Genomic DNA, 20,999 nt, shown 5'->3' on the forward strand with positions numbered 1-20,999 from the left:
TAACAAGCTCTATCCACCTCCTGCTCACCCAGCTAGTTTCAAGTAGACCAACTCCTTAACTTTTGATGCCACCTCAGCAAAGTTGAAGATAGCGTTCTGTACCCTGAAAGCCGAATCATTCCCAATGATCCTGGGAATGTTTTCTCTCTGTTTATCTATCTGTTTATCTCTCCCTCGAAAGTTGTGTTTTTTCCTGCATTCATTTACACTGTGTTTTGCCATGTTGTCTGAGACAAAGCAACATTTCCCAGAGGTCTTATCTAGGATGGTTTCTGGGAGTGACATTTTCCTTCAGGCAATATATATTGGAAAGTGAGAAGTAGTAATCCTTCAACAATGGGCCCGGCACACACACACACACACACACACACACACACACACACACACACACACACAACATCTATACACTAGAACCTAGACACTTAGACGGGCTTGCAGGCCCACCCAACACAGACACACATTTGCATTGAGTCATACATAGACACTAGGACTCTCTGTGCCTTCACTGATTAATAATGTCAAGTCTGACAACACCTGTACAAACAAGCTACAGAACACCGTTCGGTACCTTTTGGTGACTTAAGTGTCGCCACTGCCCAGTCACCATCAGAACTTCCTAAAAAATAACAATGGAGAGATGCTGATCTGTTTCTTGCTTCGGTTTCGCTGTGTCTTCACATCCAGGTGCTGCTGGCGGCCCCAGCTGGAGCCTCCAAGGGGGACAGGCCTCAGGGGACACAGGGAACAGGGCGAAGGACCAAATGTGTAAATGAAGTTATGTGGGCATCTCTTTCTGCAAGGCCTTGAAGCAGTTTCAAGACAAAGCCCACAGAGGGTCAAAAGAAGCCCCCTGCAAAAGGCCTAGATATTTTCAGTAACGTAAAGGGAGAGAGAATTCTTAGACAGTGAGTAGCTCTAAACCTCAACCCTCTAAGAAACAGAGAAAAATCTGTTTAGATGGGGTGACTCTGGTTAATGATGACAACACTGTGCTGACAAGGGATACACTTTGATCCTGTTTTACAGCAATCCCCCTCCTGGAAAAGGGGTGGGGTGCATTATTAGCATCAAATTCCAGGTAGGGGCAGACCCTGCTGACTGCAGCTGTGTTTGAAAAAATATTGTTGAATGAATGAATGAATGAATGAATGAATGAATTCAAGTTTCTCCAAGGAGTCACTTTTCCTAAGGTATGGAAATTCCCTTAAAAGCTAAGCTGGTGAATTGAGAATTCCATAATGCCCAGAATTTTTATTATAAATCAATTTCTCCAAATTGAATTCCATTTCAGAGGTTCCGAATGAGTGCTGGGGGACTCTCACATTATTAGCAGAACTCCAGGGGGACCCCTTTCATAAAGTAAAAGATGGCTCTGGCTACACACCCTAGCCTGTCCTTGGTAGGCTTTCTCTGTAAGATTGGGTTTTACTCAAAGCTAGGCAAACCTGCCCACGTGTCTTTGCAGCAGCCTCTGCCCATTGGCTACAGGTCTGACCAATCAGTGTGCACCACCAGCTTCTCTTTCTTAGAAATCAACCAGGAAAGACCAAGCTCTCAACATTTCTCTAAAGTTTCCAGAGACACGTCAGACTGCCAGCTGAGAGGAGACGTAGGGAACAGTCTGTGATCTGAATGATTACAGAGCACAAATCTGTCCCCACTTAAACAGTTCCGGTTGGCCTCACAGGCGTTCCAAAGGACACTCAAATTGCCACATTCCCCCTGTGGGTCTGAATTCTACACCCGCATCACTCACAACAGAGGGGAAATTGGAGCGACAGGAGAAGAGTAACAAGTTAAAATTAAGTGGAACCCGCCCAGGATGACTTCTTGTTTCTTCTTCCTCTGAGCCCGGGTCTTTGACACTTGGAAACAGTTACTTGGCCCAGTCGTCCTCTGCGGGTGGACACAAGCCTGACCAAGTCACTGGCCTCAAGGAAGCTCTGTCACCCCCAGTCAAAGCCATCACTGTTGCATTGAAGACAGGAACCATGCTGTGGTCACCTCTGTCCCCACTACCCAAGACAGGGCTTCGCTCCGACAAATTTTGTTTCATAAAATCCATTGTTAATAAGGACACTTACTCAGAGGGCATGTGGGCTATCAAAACACAGAGGTAAGCTTTCACTATGCACTTGGCATTAGTGGACATTAGATAAGTATTTTGGGTGTGAAAAATTAAATTCCTATTAAAAAGGGATGGACCTGAGGCATTGAGAAGAAGAGGACATGAGGGAGCTTTCTGGGAGATGAAAATATTTCTTGTCTTTACTGGGATGTTGGTTACCCTAGTATGTGTATATTTTAATAATCACACTATTGTAAAATTATGATCTGTGTATTTAATTATGTGTAAATTATACTTCAACGATAATATACATTAAATATATTTCAATTATACTCAGCATCACAGGACGATTTTTGCCTTCAAACAATGAAAAACAATTAACACCTTACTCAGTCTCCCCCTACAAAAAGAGAAGGGGCATCCTCCACTTTTTTTTTTTTTTTGGCTGGTTAGATCCTTCTGATGCCAGAAATTGCTCTCTGGATGACAGCGTCATTTTGTGGAAAGGACATAGGATTCTGCATCAGGAAATCCTAAATATGACTCTTATCTCTGTCATCTACAAAAGTGTGACTTTGGGAAAATCACTTAACCATACAGAGCCTCACTTTCCCCATCTGTAAAACACTGGAACAACACAGAGGTATACTGTTTGGGCGTTCAAAGATACCAGCTCCCTTCCTGCCATAACTTTAAACAAAATAATAAACTAACAGAGGTCATTTCATGGGTGAGGCCTGTATGCATCATTTAGGGTTTTCACACCAAAAAAAAAAAAAAAAAAAAAAAAGTGAAAAAGCAATTTCCACATGTCTAAATGCATTGTCACTGTGGCTTTAAGAAGTGCTATTGGAAAATGTAACACGGTTCCAGCAAAATAGTCCATCGTCTTGTCAAACAGCAACAGAGAAAATATTTTCTTATTAAAATTTTGAATTAAAAACAAAGGCACCACGCACAGCATTCTATCAATCATGCTGGTGCATCCTGTCTCTCTCACTAGGCAACCAAAGTTGCACTGAAGCATCTAAAGGGCACGTGCTTGGGAACCTTCGGTGGCTGAGGATTTAAAGTCTCAGACAGACACCTAGAGGAGAAACTAGACTTGGGGCCTATGGGAGATAAATACCAATGAGGGGGCAGTCTTCTGTTGGCAAAATCCATCAGGAATTGCAGAAAAGGGTGGGCCTTTTCTAGTTCAGGAGGCAGGATTCACCCCTCTCCGAACTCTCAGGTGATGCTTAGGGATATTTTGACAAACCCCTCCGTCTTATAAGGACTGACCTATGAGGAACCGTAAAATGGGTCTTCACATTGTAACCACCCCTCACACTGGTGGCTCAGGTCAGAGAACTTGGGTGCTTACCTAGATTTTTAGGCAACATTTTGGCTCAGCGTATCATCAGACACACCTCTTGACTTCCATCTTGGGGAAAACATTTCTAAAATGCTTGGACCCACATTCCTGACTTAGTAAGAGGATTACTTGAGTGAAATAGAATCCTTCTTTGATAGACCGTCGCCCTTCACCTGGGCGTGGGTCTTCACTGTCCAGGAGATAGATGGAGCGGGCCAAGAGGTTTGGGCTGCCTCTTTATTGGTCCTCTGAAAAGTCATCTGCTGTTTGCTTACTTGCTTGTTTGTTTTATGAAATTCCCGAAGTGAGTTAGCTTTCAGGCACGTCTTTCCCATCCAACTAGAGGAAAGGATATAGATCTATCTACTTCCTTCAAAGTGCAAGCTGGGCAATTGCGTGTTAATCAAGGCACCAGTGTATCTTGGAGATTCAGGGGAAAAATATGAGCAACAAACAACTCTTAAATGCGTGGCAGAATTTACTGAGGCCTGACTATAGACACTGTACATTTTTAATCTCTATTTTACAGATGGGGAAACTGAGACCTGAGGAGGTTAAGTAATTTCTTCAATTACTTGATAAATGTCTGAACTAGATCTTAAACTCAGTCCTGACCACTTGCAGAGGCCATGTTGCAGATGCCATTCTGCCATCTTGCTGATCACCTCCTGCTCCTGACTTGATGTGGGATTACATGGTATTATTCACCAGTTTTACAAATATATAGCGGGATCACTTATCAAGTTCCCCACATGGTGCTAGATGCCGGGGATACACTGATGCATGGGGAAGACTTGGTTCATGCCTCAATGAAACCTATGAAAAAGGGATGTCAGATGAAATGTTTGGGGAATGAACAAACGGATGATTGATTGAATGAATGAGTGAATGAATGAACATATGGTAAGTCAATTCCATCCCTCATTCTTGTACAGAGTCCGATGAGGTTTCGCCTCTGACATTTCCCTAACATGTGATAATCTTTACCGATAACTGGGCAGTGAATCCCTTGGGAACAGAGATGCGTCTGCAGTCACATGCTATATAAAAGCAAATGTTATAATTCCTGAATTACAGAGAGAAAAGAGCTCTCTTTAAACATGAGTGAGTGTGTTTCAACAAGCAAACCAAAAAAATTAAATTAAAAGGAACAACCAACAATTACTACCCTCTTCTCCCCAGAGTTGGAATTGAATGAATGGGACAATTTAATGGCCCATACTGTAATAACTAGATATTGTAATAACTAGAATGAGTGAGATTGTTTAACTTTCTAATTTTAAAATTAGAGCGGTGCCTGGAGACCATATAATTCAGCCTCCTCATTTTTCAAATGCAGAAACTTGGGTCGAAGGGTTTCAGTGACTACCTAACCCACCTGATGTTCTGGATATTAAAGCCACCAGGAGAAATTTATTTTTCAGTGGTATTTTTAAACTTGGCAGTTCACCCTAAAATCTGTCCAAGTCTCCTCTTATTTACTGAATGGACATTTTTATAAAATAAGTCTGGTTATCAGAGGTTGCTGAGCTTTTAACAGCAAAACATTTTTTAAACGACTTCTCTCCTGGGTAGTAATGATTTCAATCATGAAATGTATCCCATCATTCACACCATGGTCACATTATGACTTAATAAAGAACCCTTGAAATAATGTTTATTATGGGATTTGCATGTCATTTGTGCAGGCAGATCCTGGACTCCTGGTAACCCATTGAGTCAGGCAGTCCCTCAGTCAGCTCCTCAGTGGACTTCCACTCACTAGAGATTCCCAAAACTATCTTTAAGCCCCCACAATGGTCAGAGAAGAAGCAAGAGGGCCCATTAATCATATCGAGGATTAGGGAGTATTCCCCAAGTGAGATCCTTCACAAGTCTTAGAGGATATAGAGGTGTGGCTCTCTTCCTACTAAGCTATTCTTTGATTCTTGTCAAATACAAGCTCATTCACTCATTCAACAAACATTTTAGGAGTTCTTCCTTTGAGGAAGAAAGGCTACTCAAAGAGTGTCAAATAAATTGTCATACTGCAGATTTAATTCCAAATGCACTGCAGACATTTGCTCTGCACCATGCATAAATCCTGCACTCTGAAATCAAGGAACTCTGTGGCAACATGTATCCATTATTTACCCAAAGAGCTACCGGTTTTGAGGGGGGATGAGAGGCTGGGCCTAAGTTGAACAAATGAGTTGTTTACGGTAATGTGACCAGTTACAAAAGATAAAGCATCTGGACTGATTTTTTTTGTGTGTGCCAAGAAAGAAATCAAATATTAAGAGCAGATACTATTTATGACCTAAATGCAAGGCTCCGAACGGGAGGCAGGCCATCAAATAATGTATGAGGCTTCCACAATTACATCGACACAGATGCCCTGACTCTTCCTCTCCTAGGCAACAGCCCTCATCCCTTCCTAGTGTTATCTGTGTCTATTTGAACAGGCTTAAGATGTACGTGCTGTGCAAACACACAATATGGAATAGAGGAATCTGTGGTCATGAGATGTGGATGAGGGTTCAGTTGGGCGGTGAAATTAAACATGAAGCATAGGGGACTGGTATGTAAGGTCTTATGAAGCTTCAGATTTAGAAAAGCCCGCGTCAGTCTGCACAGCCCGCGTCCTTGGTATTATAAATTTGGCTCAACCCTTCTTTGCAGGGTTCCATCTGGAAATCCTAGGAGATCAGGGAACAAGAATTCCTAAAGATAGAGTTCTGGCTCAAACACTTACTAAGCTCCTAGTATGTGCCTGGCTGTCTGCTGGGCACCAATTTGGTCGTTTTGTGAGTCCGATGTTTGTAGACCATGGCAACCACAAGCATCATAGACACGTGACAGTGTCTGTGCTTGGGTTTCTGGTGTGAGTTCTATAATGGAATTAGGATATTTCACACTGGAATTGATCAGCAAGCGTTCCCACTCCATCTCTAATGAGTGCCTTGGCAGTGGGTCTTCTGTTTGCTCAAAGTCTGCCTTAGCCGTGGCTGTTGCTGTCACCCAATAGGACTCTGTCATGAGTACATTCTTGAAGATCCTTGGTCACTGTCACACTCCCTCATGTCTGATTGGGGAATGGACCGAAGGGCTGTGGGAGGGCAGTGGCAGGACCATAGGCTCCAGAGTGATAAAAACACAGGTTCAAGTCTCAGCTCTGTCGCCCACAGCGGCTTGATATGGGGCAAGTTCAATTAGCCTCCTTGAGTCTTAGTTTCCTAATCAGAAAATTGGAACCATACTGGCCTTCCTCTCTGGATCACTCTGAGGAAATGAGACAGGGCAAAAAGGCCCAGTGCCATGTCTCGCACTTGGTAAGAACTCGGTTAGTAGCAGCTCCAGGCTGCCTGTCCCAGGAAATGCTTACTCCTGAAGAGCAGAAGCTTCCTGGGATGGGAACGTGATCTTCACCCACTTCTCAGAGATTGAATTTCTGTGTGTAGATGAATGCTGTCCACTAAAGGGCAAGGCAGTCAGAGACTCCATGTCCTGGATTCTATGTTAGATTCCCTGAGGATTCACCAGGGCAGATGGTAGATGCAGAAGGGGCTGAGGTGTCAGTGGGACCTGATGAGCATACGGATCCTCCTCCCCAGGTAACAGCCCCAGCACGTGCTGCCCGCCCATCCTGCACCACACAGCCAGGACGGACTTGACCTGGGTCAGACAGAAAGCATCTGAGGGGTCTGATCCTTAGTAAACTATATCCCAGGTAGATAAATCCAGAATATATAGGTAGGTAGAATGATAGATAGATAGATAGATAAATAGATAGATAGATAGATAGATAGATAGATAGATAGATAGATAATAGATGATGGATAGAAAAAGAGAAGAAGAAAGAGAAGAGAGATTTTGAGAGATAGATGGATGAAGAAAGGGAGAGATTAGAAGAATGGAAAAAGGAGTTGAAAAAAAGTTGGAGAGAGAGGGAAAGATCTGGATGGAACAGCAAAGTAGAGAAGAAAGAGGAGAGGAGAAACAAAACAGCACTTACCGACAGCCTTCAAGGAGGCATACTTGTTGAGCTCTTTGCCAGGAGGCTGCTGTTCATAGGGGTTGGAGATCTGACCCAGGCTGGGGTACGAGTGCGGATGGCCCATCTGCTGCAGCAAAGGGGAGGTGGGCACTGCGTTGTTCATCTGGGTAGAGTCTGGAAATAAAGAGAGAGGGAGATGGTCACAGAGAGCACAGGTCCTTCTGCCAACCCCACCATTGCTGTATTCATCGAGACCAAAACTTCCGACCCTTTGGGGACATGAGAGAACAGCAACGGGTGTTTGGACACATCAGGAACCACGGAACACAGTCTTCACTGGAGAGCAGGTGAGGACAGATGATAAAGGCAAAGGATGTGCCCAGAAAGTCTCCACCTCCACCATAAATTAGCACAAGATCCTATCATTGTAGGGGCTATTTTTTAATTTATTGATTTGAGAGAGAGAGATACGAGTTGAAGAGAGAGACAGGGAGATATTGATTTGTTGTTCCACTTAACTTATGCATTGATTGGTTGCGTCTTGTATGTGCCCTCAGGGGAGATCGAACCCACAACCTTGGCGTATCAGTACAACGCTCTAAACAACTGAGCTACTAGGCTAGGACCTGGAGGGACTACTTTTATTATCAAAACAATATATGAATAAGAAGATGATCAACTTCGTAATAGTCAAGGAGATGCAAGTCGGAACAATGATGAGAAGCCATTCCTTTGCCAAGAGATGGGCAAACATGGAAAACATTGAAAGACACCAATACTGGCAAGGAAGCTGGAAACTGGGCAGTCTCATCAACTGATGGTGGATTTGGTGTGATTTGCTGCATTTGCAGGAAGGAATCTGGGAGTGGGTCCTGAATTTAGAGTCCATGTGCATGTTGATCAAATAATGCCACTTCTAGGGACTGAGCCTTCAGAAATATAAGCACCAGGATGTAGGGATATTTGTTGAGAGATGTTCATTGCACTGTTGTTTGTAAAGTGAAAACACACATATTCATAGAGAAACCATCTGAACTCCTATCAATATGGAAATAATTTTTTTAATTTTAACATTCACTTCTTTTACTTTGTTATTTTGAGCATGTTCATTCTCTTATTCCTATTCACTATTTAAATTTAATTATGTAGTAATTGATAAATAGCAAATATACATGCACAAATATGGAAGTTATTCACCCACCAGCCAACTTAGGAACTAGAACATAATCCATGCTCACAAAGTTCTTAAATAAATTATTGTATATCCATATTATGTACATAATATATACATACATATGATGGAATATAATTCATCCAGCAGAAAACAATAAGTTAAAAATCATTTAACCATGTTAAACTGAATATTTTCGTATGGTTTTTATATTGTTAAGAGGAAAAAGAAAAGAAAAGAATATAGCATTTTTTCTGCCCACCTGGTGTGGTTCAGTGGTTGAGCATCGACCTATGAACCAGGAGGTCACGGTCCAATTCCCAGTCAGGGCACATGCCCGGGTTGCAGGCTCGATCCCCAGTGTGGAGCATGCAGGAGGCAGCTGATCAGTGATTTTCTCTAATTATTGATGTTTCTATCTCTCTATCCCTCTCCCTTCCTCCCTGAAATCAATAAAAATATATTTTTTAAAAAGAACATCGCATTTTTGTTGAATAAAAGAAAATCTATGCATATTTTTGTGTGCTATGGTTTGCAAAGAAAAAATACGTCAAGACACACAAACTGAGTACTGGTTACTTGTGTGAAATCAGATTCGTGGGGAGATTCAAGAGGTTTCTCTGAGGAAATGTTCTCTGAGTTGAGATTTGGAGATCTAGATGTTAGTCAAGTGTGGGGAGATAGAAGGTGCTGGGGAGGGAGTTCCAGGCAGAGGAAGCAGCACGGCTGAAAGCCCTGAGTTGGAGGGAACAGTGCATTCATTCTCAGACACTGAAAGAATGCTCCGTGGCCACTAGCCAGGCATGGCTGCAGGGCGGGCTGTGAGAGACGTGGGACCAGGTGGGGCTGAGAGGCTGGCAGGACCCAGTAACCTTGTTAAGGGCTTCCTCCTCACCCTGAGAGCAATGAGATGCATGAACAAGAGGCAAGAGTCAAATGGGAGACAGGAGTCTAGGTGACATAATTATGGCTCCATTTCAGGCAGGAAATACAGGTTCTCTCCAACTTCAAGAAGCACATGTGCAGATCCAGACAAACGCGGCAGGGCTGCTGGTGGTGCCCTGAAGATTCCCGGACACGCACCCGTTTCCCCGCTGCTGTGTCAGCCGCTAACAGCCCACAGCTGTTCCAAGTGTCCGGAAAACTGCTCTCTAGGCTGATCGGAGCCACCACCCAAGTTCTAGGGCGCTTAATGCACCTCGCCCTCGCCACCGGGGGTGGCCAGCGACCAATGTCCACTGACATTAAGATCCAAAGACCAGCCTTTGTCTCAGGTGGGGATGAATTATGGAGCAATAGATACCACAGAGCTCCCAGGGGTCAGGACAAGTTTAGAGCAGGGGTTGGCAACTTTTTCTATAAAGAGCCGGATCGTAAATAAGTAGGTTTTGCCATCCAGTCTCTGTTGTAACTACTCAACTCTGCCCTTGTAGTGAGTAAGCAGAATAAACATTATGTAAATGATGGGTGTGGTTTTGTGCCAATAAAACTTTATTGAAAAACATAGGCGGTAGCTGGATTTGATTCAAGGGCTGAAGTTTGACACCCCAGATTTAGACTTTATCTGAGATTCTTAAGTGCAGCTCCTTTATCTTTAACATTTTGTTTTTCTCACAACCTTAGAGGTATGTGTGTGTGTGTGTGTGTGTGTGTGTGTGTGTGTGTGTGTGTGTTACCTGACAGGCACTCTCTCAAGTCTCATGCCCTGTACCCCTCTTAAGTGCTGCTCCTAGACAATTCAACCCATGGCATGCATGGAAGAGTTGGGCTTCAGAAACCAATAAACCCAAATGGAAAGAGGCAGGGATTTCACAGCTGAGACACAGAGATAAGGAGAGCATTTTTATCACTGCCCATGCACAGGCCATCACACAAGCCCAACTGTCTAATGAAAATGTCATCAAACATAAGCCAAGTGCCCAGCCTCTGGCCAGCATCTGAGAAGGCAGCCCTATCCTTCTCCATGATAGGTTTTTGGCTAACATTCAGCTGGGGCAGGAGAGGCTTAAGATTAATGAATTAGTGGAGGAAAAGATATTGCATAAGATACAACTTTCACTGGACCCTGGACCCCAAGGTCCTTTGACATTTTCCTCTCCAGAGCAACCTGCTGGTGAGGTCTGTCTGCTTTCCCTGGGCATGGCCGTCCAGACATGTTTTTGTGCCCAAATGTCAGTCCAGTTGTAAGTGGCTTATGTAAGTTCTCATTCTGTGCTTTTCCTCATGACATATTTTTCTAGTGGACAGCTTTGTTTATGTGAGTTCAGAGCCACCACTTCCTCTGGCACTTCCTCATCCCCATTTGAGTCACTGGATGAGCTGCCAATCATGGTAACTGCCTTAGTTTGGGTTTCCCCAGAAGAAGTCACTGAGATAAGGACTTAAGTGCAAGAAGCATAAACAGGAGATGATCTCAGGAAATGCTGGTAAAGTGGAGGGGGCGGGGGGTGAAACAGGGAAGAGAAAGAAACAGCTAGAGAGTGCAATGATAAGCAAGAAGCAACCTTGGTGAACTGGATGGAGTTTAATTCCACACTGGCATTTTGGTATGTTGGTGTAGAGTGCATGTCTCAGAATTCTGTCACCCCAGGAGAAGGGAACACCTTAGTATTTATACACTCACTCAACTAGTCATTGGTTGAGGACCAGAAGACAGTTATTCCTCAGCACTTGCAACCTGCCTTATTCATGGGCAGAGTGAGCTCTAGTGGCCAGAGAAACTCTTACTCAGAGATGTAAGAGCTGGCATTTGGAAATCAGGCCAGTACCTCACCCTTTTGGCCACAGAAGTGAGCCCATGACCCAAATCAAACCAATCACAACACCTTCTTCTTCTCACAGTGAGTAGGCCAGAAGTGAGTGTGTGATCTAGGCTGGGCCAATCAGAGTTCTTCCCTGAATTTTTCTATTTGGAACCTTTGGTGTCAAGGAGCTAGAAGGCATGAAGTCAAGTGAGTATGAATCTATCACATGGACAAAAGCATTTTCCATTGTGAAGAAATAAAGGACAATGGGCGAGAAGCAGAGGAGAGAGGGAAGCCCCTTTCTAAATAAGCTAGTATGCTTTGGGATTACTGTCACTTGCAAGGTAGACTTCTGACTAGTGTGATTGTTATCTGGAACTGACCAAAGGGGAGGCTGCCCATGGGGCTCTAAGGATTGTGTCAGATACAAAAGGCAATACTCCTGGGTTTTCTACAGAGCTTCAGTAGATATTTCAAAGAGCAAATTGCCTTAGTAGTGCATACAGAATTCTCAAGGATATTCATAAGCTAATTAACTAATGTCTTAATGGAAGTCCCCTCCCCTCCCATTTTCCCCCTGGAAATAGATTCCAAACACCAGTCTTTCTAGTTACAGAGTTGACCTCCTCAGCCCAGAAGCCAGTGGGAGCCCTTCCTCCCATCTCTTTGCTCCCTTAGTCCCAGATCCCACCCACTAGGAACAAATCCTATTTCCAGGCAGGTCAGGGGAAATGCTAAACACTTCATTAAAGAAAATAAAGATCTGTATAGATGTTCCTCACCACTTGGGACAGCCTTTTATATTATTAAACAAAATGTTTAATATTCCATTATAAGGTATTTGCTCTTGGATGACTCTCCCAAGCCCTGAGCTACCTCAAGGGCAGCGGTTAGCTACTTAATGTAAGTGGGTATGACGGAGAAGGCTCACCAAAGTGATCCCTCACAAAGAAAGAAAGGAGGCTGCCCCAAAGTTCCTGCTTTCACATTCAGAACCACAGGAAGCAAATTTCTGGTAGTTTTAGATCATCATTTTGTGCTAGCTTCCAGGCACTGAATATTCAGAAATATTGAAACCAGTCTCAGGCCAGCGATCAAGAATTATTAAACAGACATTTGTGACTGGGTTTTTAAAATGTTATTTCATTTTCCTGAACAGGACCTCACAACTCAGTTTCTCTGTGAATTTTCCACAAATATATCCAGCTACGGGGGAGAAACAAAAGTGTAGATGGAGAGAAAACCTGGTTGGCATTCAAGAAAATAGAACAATAAGGTGAGTGAGGAGTGGATAAGATCAGGGTTATAATCTGAAAATCCTACCGTAGCCAATTGAGAGAAGGAATCTAAAGATAGATAGATAGATAGATAGATAGATAGATAGATAGATAGATAGATAGATTTGAATATGCAGGATATAGATAGCAATATGTTTAAATAGATGCATATAGAGATGTATAAAATGTCTTTTGCACAGTCATGACCATAAAGGGAATTCAGTAAGACCAACATGTCTTGTTCTTAGCAGGATTATTTCCCTTCTAGACACACCTCACCTGTGTAGAAAGGTACTTCCTACCCACAGCCACAAGAAGACTTTCCCTGCCTCCTTATAATCTTGCAGCTCATTCTGAAGCTTAGATATGATTAATAAGAACATGCTGTCCTGTGATGCTGCATTCTGTCAAGACTCTCAGTCAGCAAACAAAAAGTTGATGGCCTCCTTACGCTCTCCTTCCTAAGAGAAAAGAGAGGCCTCATGTATTTGACCAACAGTTTTTCAAATAAAGTTAAGATTCAGTTATTCTAATTGGAAGCATCTGGCAGATTTTTATTAAGGTAACCTCCGTGTAAGTGTCATTATTACATGGTATATCTTAGTCACCAAACAGAGAAATGAAATGAATGCCATTCAGATAGAATCATTAAGGTAAAAATGCTCAGGTACAAACTCTGGGATGGTGCTCCAGGTTTCTCAGTCCAGGAGACAATGACTATCAGAAACCAGACCAACGTGGCTCTTCTGGGAGGAAAGGTTATAATCTGCACAGCCTGCCCTTGCCAATTGAGAGAAGGAATATAAATATGATAGATAGATAGATAGATAGTCTTTCAAGGCATATCACAAGGAAGAATGGCACAGAAAGGTACAAGATGGTGAAATATTATTTTGTGGAGCATATATTATGTGCCAGTCACTTGATATACAACTCCTTCATATCTATAACTTTGTTTCTGTTTTGTTTCTTCATTTATTTGTTCCTGTTTGGTTTTGGTTTTCAGATACCACACATAAATGAAGCCATATGGTATTTGTCTTTCTCTGTCTGGCTTATTTCATTTAGCATGATCCCCTCTAGGTCCATCCATGTTGCTGCAAATGAAAAGATTTCATTAATTTTCATTGCTGAGTAATAACCCATTGCATATGTCAACCAATGGTCATTGGTGCCAATTCAACGCCAACAGGAATCCCCAATTTGTGGTGCAGTGAAGACGGAAACTTTATTCATTGCAAAAGAGCTCAATTGTAAAATAGCACCACTATGAGGCGGCGCTGGGGCCAGGCCTGTCTCCGGCTAGACAGCTCTGCTCTTCTCCTCAATGGCCTGCTCTGCTCCATGCAGGTCTGCTTTGTGCTGCGCTGGTCTGTTCTGCTTTGCTCTGGTGAGACATCTTTGGTGTTTCAGCTAAGCCAGGGAGACCTAGTCATTAGTCACAGGTGGAAAGGTAAAGTGAGCTCCCAGAGCCAGAGGGGAGCTGGCTTACATGAACAGAAGTCCCCACCCCTGGTTCCTCATTGGACCATCCTCATGCAAATGAGGACTCCAAATCCTCACAGTTTGATTGCTCCAAAAGGCACTGTCCTGATTGATCAGAACAGAGCCACTCTGATTGGTAGGAGCTGCACAGCTCTGATTGCATGAGGAAAGCCTCAGTCCTATTGGTTGAAATAGGGTTCCAGGGGCTCCTTTATAAGGGCAGGCTCAGATGGCAGGTAGACAGTTCAGCACAGGCTTCTCCCTGAAGTGCAGTTTGCATGAGAAGTCCTTGTACAGAAATAGCTGCTAGATTCTGCTTTGTTTTGTTTTTATTTTGAGCCCAATTAGCCACCAGGAGCTCTTCTTAGTAGGTATCTTTTTTCCTCAGGGTTCACATATATATGCACCACATCTCCTTTATCCACTTGTCTATCAATGTGCACTTGGGTTGCTTCCGTATGTTGGCTATTGTAAATAATGCTGTAATGAACATGGATGTGCATATATCTTTTCAAATTAGTGTTTCTAATTTCTTCAGGTAAATACCCAGAAGTGGAATTGCTGGGTTTTAGGGTAGTTTTTTTTTGAAGAACCTGTTCAATGGTTTGAACCAGATTTGGGGGTGGGGTGGGGAAATGGGTGAAAAAGAAGAGATTAAGATGTACAAATTGCCAAATATAAATGGGAGGGAAGGTGGCCAGTCATGGGGATATAAAGTACAGCATAGAGACTATAGTCAATAATATTGTAATAACTCTGTATGGTGTCAGGGGGCACTAGACTTATTGGGGTGATCACTTTGTAAGTTTTGTAAATGTCTAATCACTGTGTTGTACACCTGAAATTAATATAATACTGTGGCCCAGTGTACAGATTCATGCACATTGAAAATAAATTAATTAGAAGTATTTTAATATCACTATTCGCCCTTTCTCTATAACAGAAGTGTCAACCAAATTCATGATTGACAATGACAGATTGAAACACATGCATGCGATTGGCGCCAGCAAGAGCTTTATATGTATTGTGCATGCACGAGTTAACTTAGCCTTTTATAGATATAGCATAAACTTGCTTAATTAGACCTGCTTTCTGATGTAGCTGAACTTTTTCCAGCCCAGTGAAGCTTCTCTTTCAGGTAATTGTCAGCAACACAGCAATAAATATCAACACGAAGCAGATTATTATTGTAGATCACGTAGGGAGAACAAAGGGTAAAATATTTAATTGCAGCAGTGTTTGACTATGTTCTGTGCAGTGAGAAAACCTGAAGTCATTTTCAAGGTCCACCATTTCTTACTTCTTTTCAGTCGGGTTAAGTTTCTAAACGTTCTAAATCTCCATTTTCCGGCTAATGAAAAGAAAATAGGATTCCATGGAGTCTCCTACCTACTCCAGGACTTTTGTGAGGATCAAATGAGATGAGGCACAGAAAAACGCTTCACAGACATTTGGTTAAAGTGTGAAATGTTTCCACCTGGCTATAAAGCAAGTCATGTTCCTGGGCTGAAGAAACTGCAAGGAGACTAGTCGTCGCTAGGGAGAGGAAGCCAGGCAATGCTACGTGACGTCATTACCTGGTACCAATAGCAACAATTTCTGGGCTGAGCTGGGCTGTGGGCCGAATTTTGCACTATGGGGTCTTTGCAGCCTTGGCTGCGATTTCGTGGGCTGTCGCTCCGGGTTGGTGGGGGGGCCTGTGTCCCACTTGGGAGAAGTCGAGTGTTGCTTTGTGAACACCAGGTCTGGGGTGCCAGTGCGCATCACGGCAGCTCCCGCATTGAGTGTTGGTCCCCTGGTGGTCAGTCCGCATCATAGTGACTGGTCAGACAATTGGGCACTTAGCATATTAGCCTTTTATATATAGAGATTGCATGTCAACTGCAATTGAAAAATTTTTAATTTAAAAATAAATAATTTTTAAAAAGAACTTTTATGCACTATCTCCTTTACCTTTATATTAACACTACGAGGTAGTGATAAGGAACAATATATTTTTTTTGGAAAAAATAAATGTTTAATTTAGATAAATTAAAATGGTTATAATACTGATATGAAATAACCAAAGTTCAAATCAAGTCATGGAAACCTTTAATTCATTCCCCAAACAAAACCAAAACTGCTTATGCATTATCAAAATAGCTCCACTAAAGCAAAGGAGATGGACATTTCTTAATGTGAGAAAAAAACAAGGTAGTTTAGGTTGGCATAGCAAACAATGCATGCTCTATAAAGTCAGAAATACCCTAATGTGTTCTGGTTTGGAAATGAAAGAAGGGACTGCATCTGGCTGGTGATGGTAAGCGAGCTAATGAGAGGTGTAGCAAATGGAACTGTCACTAAAAACAACTCAACAGCAGGCCATTATGAACATGAGCCCATCACAGTCAGAATCTTCCACTGTGACCAGCGAGACCAGCAGGGGCACTGAGAGCAGTCCACCCCAATGGGCGTGGCCACCAGGTGAAGAGTGCCCAGTCTTCAGCTTTGATGTTTCAGGCACATTCCTAAGTGCCAGGCTCCTCTCTTCCCTTAAGACCACACCACAGCCATACCCTAAGCTGGGTTCGCTCTTCTTTTGGTTCCTTTCTTCCTACCAAACCTTTTTGCCTGATTTATAAGGAGGCCCTTTAAGTAAACATTATACCAGATGGTACAGAATAAAAGAAAATAAAGTCCAAGAAGCAGTGTTTGGGGTAATATAGGAAAGCAGCAGTAGTGGCTGCCGGAGGGAAAAGTTCAAAGTATTCAAAACCAAAACCAAACTCAGCACTACCATCGACCTTCCTCTCAGAGCCAAGATGTGGCAGGTGAGTCTTGATTACAGACAGCCACACACAAGTCCCAGGTTGGGTAAGTTAAGATAATTTACAAATAAAAATCCAGAATTAATACTGAAGAATAGGCTTTTGGGGCTCTTCTTAAGCCAATGAATCTGATCAACTCAGAACAAAGGAGTTCGAGATGCCCTCATTGTACCTGGAGATAGGGCACTTTCCCAGGCTGCGTGACAGGGTATTCACTAGTCGTAGAGTATGGTAGAAACACCTCTACCAAAATGAATAGGGGGAAAGGATGGAACTTTATACCTGCTCAGGGATGATGCTAGCAGGACCAGTTTGAGGTGAGAACAGATGATAAACTAAAAAACAGAAGACTCCTCCATGGATAGCAATCCCATGCAAAAGAAACGCACATACAACGAAGAGTTAAGGTGTTCTCAAACTATCTGCCTATGAATACAATTTTGAAACTAAAAAGGACAAGCTACATTACCTTCAAATATAGTTTATATAAATTAGTTCTCAAAAAAAAATACCTTCCAGGTACAGATATACTGTCTACGGTACCGTATATACAAATATAACAGTATAACTCAATTTATTGCTAGAATGCTATTTGGTTGTTACAAAATCCATCAGGGTATATATATTTTAAAAAAGGGGTAAGGGCATGGAAGGCAACCAGAAGAGTAATCTTCAAATTGCCTAAAGCACCAGGCTAATTTTATACTATATTTTAACCTTTCCAAGAAAGTGAAATAGCTCTTTTGGGGAGAAAAACTGTTTTGAAAGAGAGAGAAACATAAGCCATAGTGAGATAAGAAGACACATTCATGGGAAAAGACTTCATCTCGCTTTTACTAAATTTTAATATTTCTAGAAAAAAAATCAAAGTTAGCCAACACCAAGCTGAATATCATATAAAGAAAAAACAAACTTAAGGGTTTCTAAATATGCTACTCTTATCTCCAGGAATGAATATCTTCCATCTTGTCAGCATCAAACTCTCTCAAACTGTCTGGTGCTGGCATAGCAGAACTCAAGGAGTTCTAAATTTCCTGGGAGGTCAGCTTCCCATCCATGTTCTGGCCAGTCTTATGGAATACATCCCAAAGGTCTCAGACACTAGAAACTCGTAGTAGGGAGATAGGTTTAGCTGGGCAGTTTTCTCAACACGATCTCTCAGAGACTGGAAATGTTGGCAATGCTGAGGCCTCTGAAACTCTGTATTTGCTCTTAATTGGAGACCTGTTGCTCTCAGTTTGTAGGTGAGAGTACTGATCAGCTGTAGTGTCTGGCTTAGCTTAGATACCGAGAATCTGAGCTAGCTTCTCTCTCTATGCTTTGGGTTTTTACTGTGTCTGGTCACCTGATGCAAAGACTCTCTTTTCAGAGTGGCCGCTCTATCACCCCTCCTCCTGAAGGACAGTTGCTTGCTTTTCTGCCTTGCCCATAGCCACCCGGTCTCTTTCTACCAAGTTGACTCTGGGTAAGATTACTGACTGCCTCATTCATCCCCTCAAGTTTAAGATCATTCTGTCTCTGGTCCCCCCCCCCCCCCAGGGCACTGTTCTCCTCCTTTAAAGAGTTGTGAAGGTACAGGATATTCTGTTTCAAATTCTCACTGTGGGTTTTGTTGCCGAGTTCTGATGGAGCTGAAGGCAATGGAATAATCTGGTTGTTTCCCCTAGCTTCTGCCAAGGAGTGCTGATTCATATCACTGTGGTAACTCCATGGCTTCTTGTGTCCGTCCACAGTTTTCTGTTTTGCCTCCACAGCAGGAGGGACACTGTTTACGGTATTGCCAATGGAAGCTACGCTCATCTGAAGTCCCTCCACAGTGGCAAGCAGGCTAATTAAATCTGCCGCTGACTTAACATGGACTCTGAGGTGGTTTGCTGCAGAATTCAACAGAGAAATCTGCTTATTCATGTCTATGATGTTTCTCCGGACTTTGTTCAAGCCCAGCTCTCCAAATCAACCTTCTCTAGTTGTTTTCTGTTTGCTGAGTACTTCTTCTTCATTAAGTTTGGAAATTTCTTGGAATGAGCTTTTCTGAGTAGATCCCATCGTTCTAAATTTTTCCTTGAGGGCATCCAGATCCGCCTTCAGAGCAGCGGGCTTCCACAGCAAGCCGACGCAGGTGGCTAGGACGGCAAAAGCACAGAGCAGAGAACATACTTTGAAGCGTCGTAAACAGCCGCCCTTGACAAATCGAGAGCGATTTCCAACTACAGCGAATTCCTCCTCCTCCTCCTCAGAGCGGGATTCAGTGTCTCAGGCAGGAGGCTCAGCATGAAGCAGGCAGTGGCCTGAGCCTTCCTTGGGATTCTTTCTCTGACCGTCCCCTGACAAGCCACCCAATGCATTGAGCTCATTGCTTTTTCATCTTCTTGTGTGGGGTGACCGGAGCACCCACTCCTGAGCTGGTTTGTACCTGATGCCCAATTCTCTCGCTACCTTAGAGCTGCCGTCTACGGTGAGGGATCCTGGGCCAAAGCCCCCTGGACACTCCCACCCAGGGGTGAAACTGACCAGATGTTCTGGGAGCAAGAGATTAGAGACCAGAGGACAATAGAACTCACGGATGGGGGAAGTCACATAGATGTGGCCAGGGAGCTGGCGATCCGAATGAACAAGGTGCTAGGCATGAAGTGTCAGTTAAAAGCCTGTTAAAGGGACAACTTTTGTCTTCCAAAGGGGCTGAAAAGTCAAGTCAAGAATGAGCGATTCTCAGCTCTGATAAGTAGGTAATATTTCTAAGGGTGCTCCCGGAGCTGGGAAGGACACACAAATGGCTGTGTGCCCTTCTGAGACTGGATTTCCAATGGAGAGGGGGAAAAGCCTCTTATTGGATGGGAGGAGAGGGAGAGGTGCAGAAGGAGACAGTGGGAACGTGCCAGCCCCTCCCTAGCTGGACAGGTGGCAGCAGGAGGGAGCTCCCAGTTGCTATAACCCAGACACAAGCCTGGGCCCCAAGAAAATGCCCAGGTCCAGGGTGCTCACTGCCCTCCAGCCTCTGTCCTGAGTTTGAAGGAAGCCCGAGACCAGGAAAACCCAGGGCCTGGTTCAAAGTGGAGGGCTCGGCCTGAGGAGTCAGTCCAGCGTCCAGCCCTGCTGTCAGGGCTTGGGAGGTGCGGTGTGGAGGGGAAAAGGCAGCTCAGCCCACCTGAAAGGCTCCTGCCCAGAGGTCTAGGTATTCTGGCACCAGGGGACTCTGGGCAACTCACATGTGCCTCCTCCACTCAGGCCACTCTGGGGGCAGCAGAGGTGGCCATGGGCTCCAGCCCCTGGCCAGCAAGGGACAATATCCTTTTTAAAATATATTTTTTATTGTAAAACACTTTTAGATTTTCAGAACTACAGCAAAGATGATATAGAGAGCTCCCACATATCCCAGAGCCCCCTGTTACTAATATCATCTATTGGCATAATTAATGCAGAAATATTGCTCACTAAAGCCCCGGTCCATTCAATTTCACTTAGTTTTTACTACTGTCCTTTTTCTGTCCTAGAATCTCATCCTGGTGCCACATTCAACTTTGTCGTTATGTTTCCTTAGGTTCCTCCGGGTTGTGAATTTCTCAGACTTTCCTTGTTTTGATGATTTGAGTGGTTTTGAGCAATACTGGTCAGGTATTTTTAGAATGGCCCTCAACTGAAATTTGTCTGATGCTTTTCTCAACCTGCATTATGGATTTGGGGGAGGAAAACCATAGAGATAAAGGCACATTCTTGTCATAACATATCAGGGATAGGTACTAGGATGACTTATCACTATTGACATGAACCCAAACCAGCTGGCCGAGGTAGTGTTTACCACGTCTTTCCACAGAAGTTACGCTGTTTTCCTCTTTTTCATGTCATACTCCTTGGAAGGAAGTCACTATACTCAGCCCATATGTAAGGATGGAGTATCTATATCAATTATTTAAATTCTTCTTTATCCTTGTTTGCTTGATTATTCAATCATTTATTTATATCAATTTGGACACACAAAGAATGCATTTCATACTTTGGGTTATAATCCAATGCTAATTATTTTGTTTTGTTGCTCAAATTGCTCCAGGTTTGGCAATTGTAAACTCTTCCAGTTGGCTCTCATGTCCACTGGACATACCTACATCACTTTTATTTT

At 43.3% G+C, this 20,999-nt stretch overlaps 1 protein-coding gene and 1 pseudogene across 2 annotated transcripts in view; both read right to left on the reverse strand.

Moving 5' to 3' along the window:
• The window catches only part of SHISA9 (shisa family member 9), a 284,104-nt gene that overhangs the window by 18,827 nt on the left and 244,278 nt on the right, over positions 1-20,999 (reverse strand). The window contains exons 3-4 of one of the 2 annotated variants that reach the window (XM_036310728.1): positions 7,420-7,575; positions 569-616 (exon numbers count right to left, since the gene is read on the reverse strand). In XM_036310728.1, the coding sequence (XP_036166621.1) occupies positions 569-616; positions 7,420-7,575 (204 nt within the window). The remainder of the gene's footprint in view (positions 1-568; positions 617-7,419; positions 7,576-20,999) is intronic. The other variant, XM_036310729.1, reaches the window with a different exon arrangement.
• Positions 17,756-19,512, reverse strand: LOC118655911 (annotated as a pseudogene).

The sequence above is a fragment of the Myotis myotis genome, unplaced genomic scaffold (assembly GCF_014108235.1).
Source record: "Myotis myotis isolate mMyoMyo1 unplaced genomic scaffold, mMyoMyo1.p scaffold_m19_p_5, whole genome shotgun sequence".
Lineage (NCBI taxonomy): Eukaryota > Metazoa > Chordata > Mammalia > Chiroptera > Vespertilionidae > Myotis > Myotis myotis.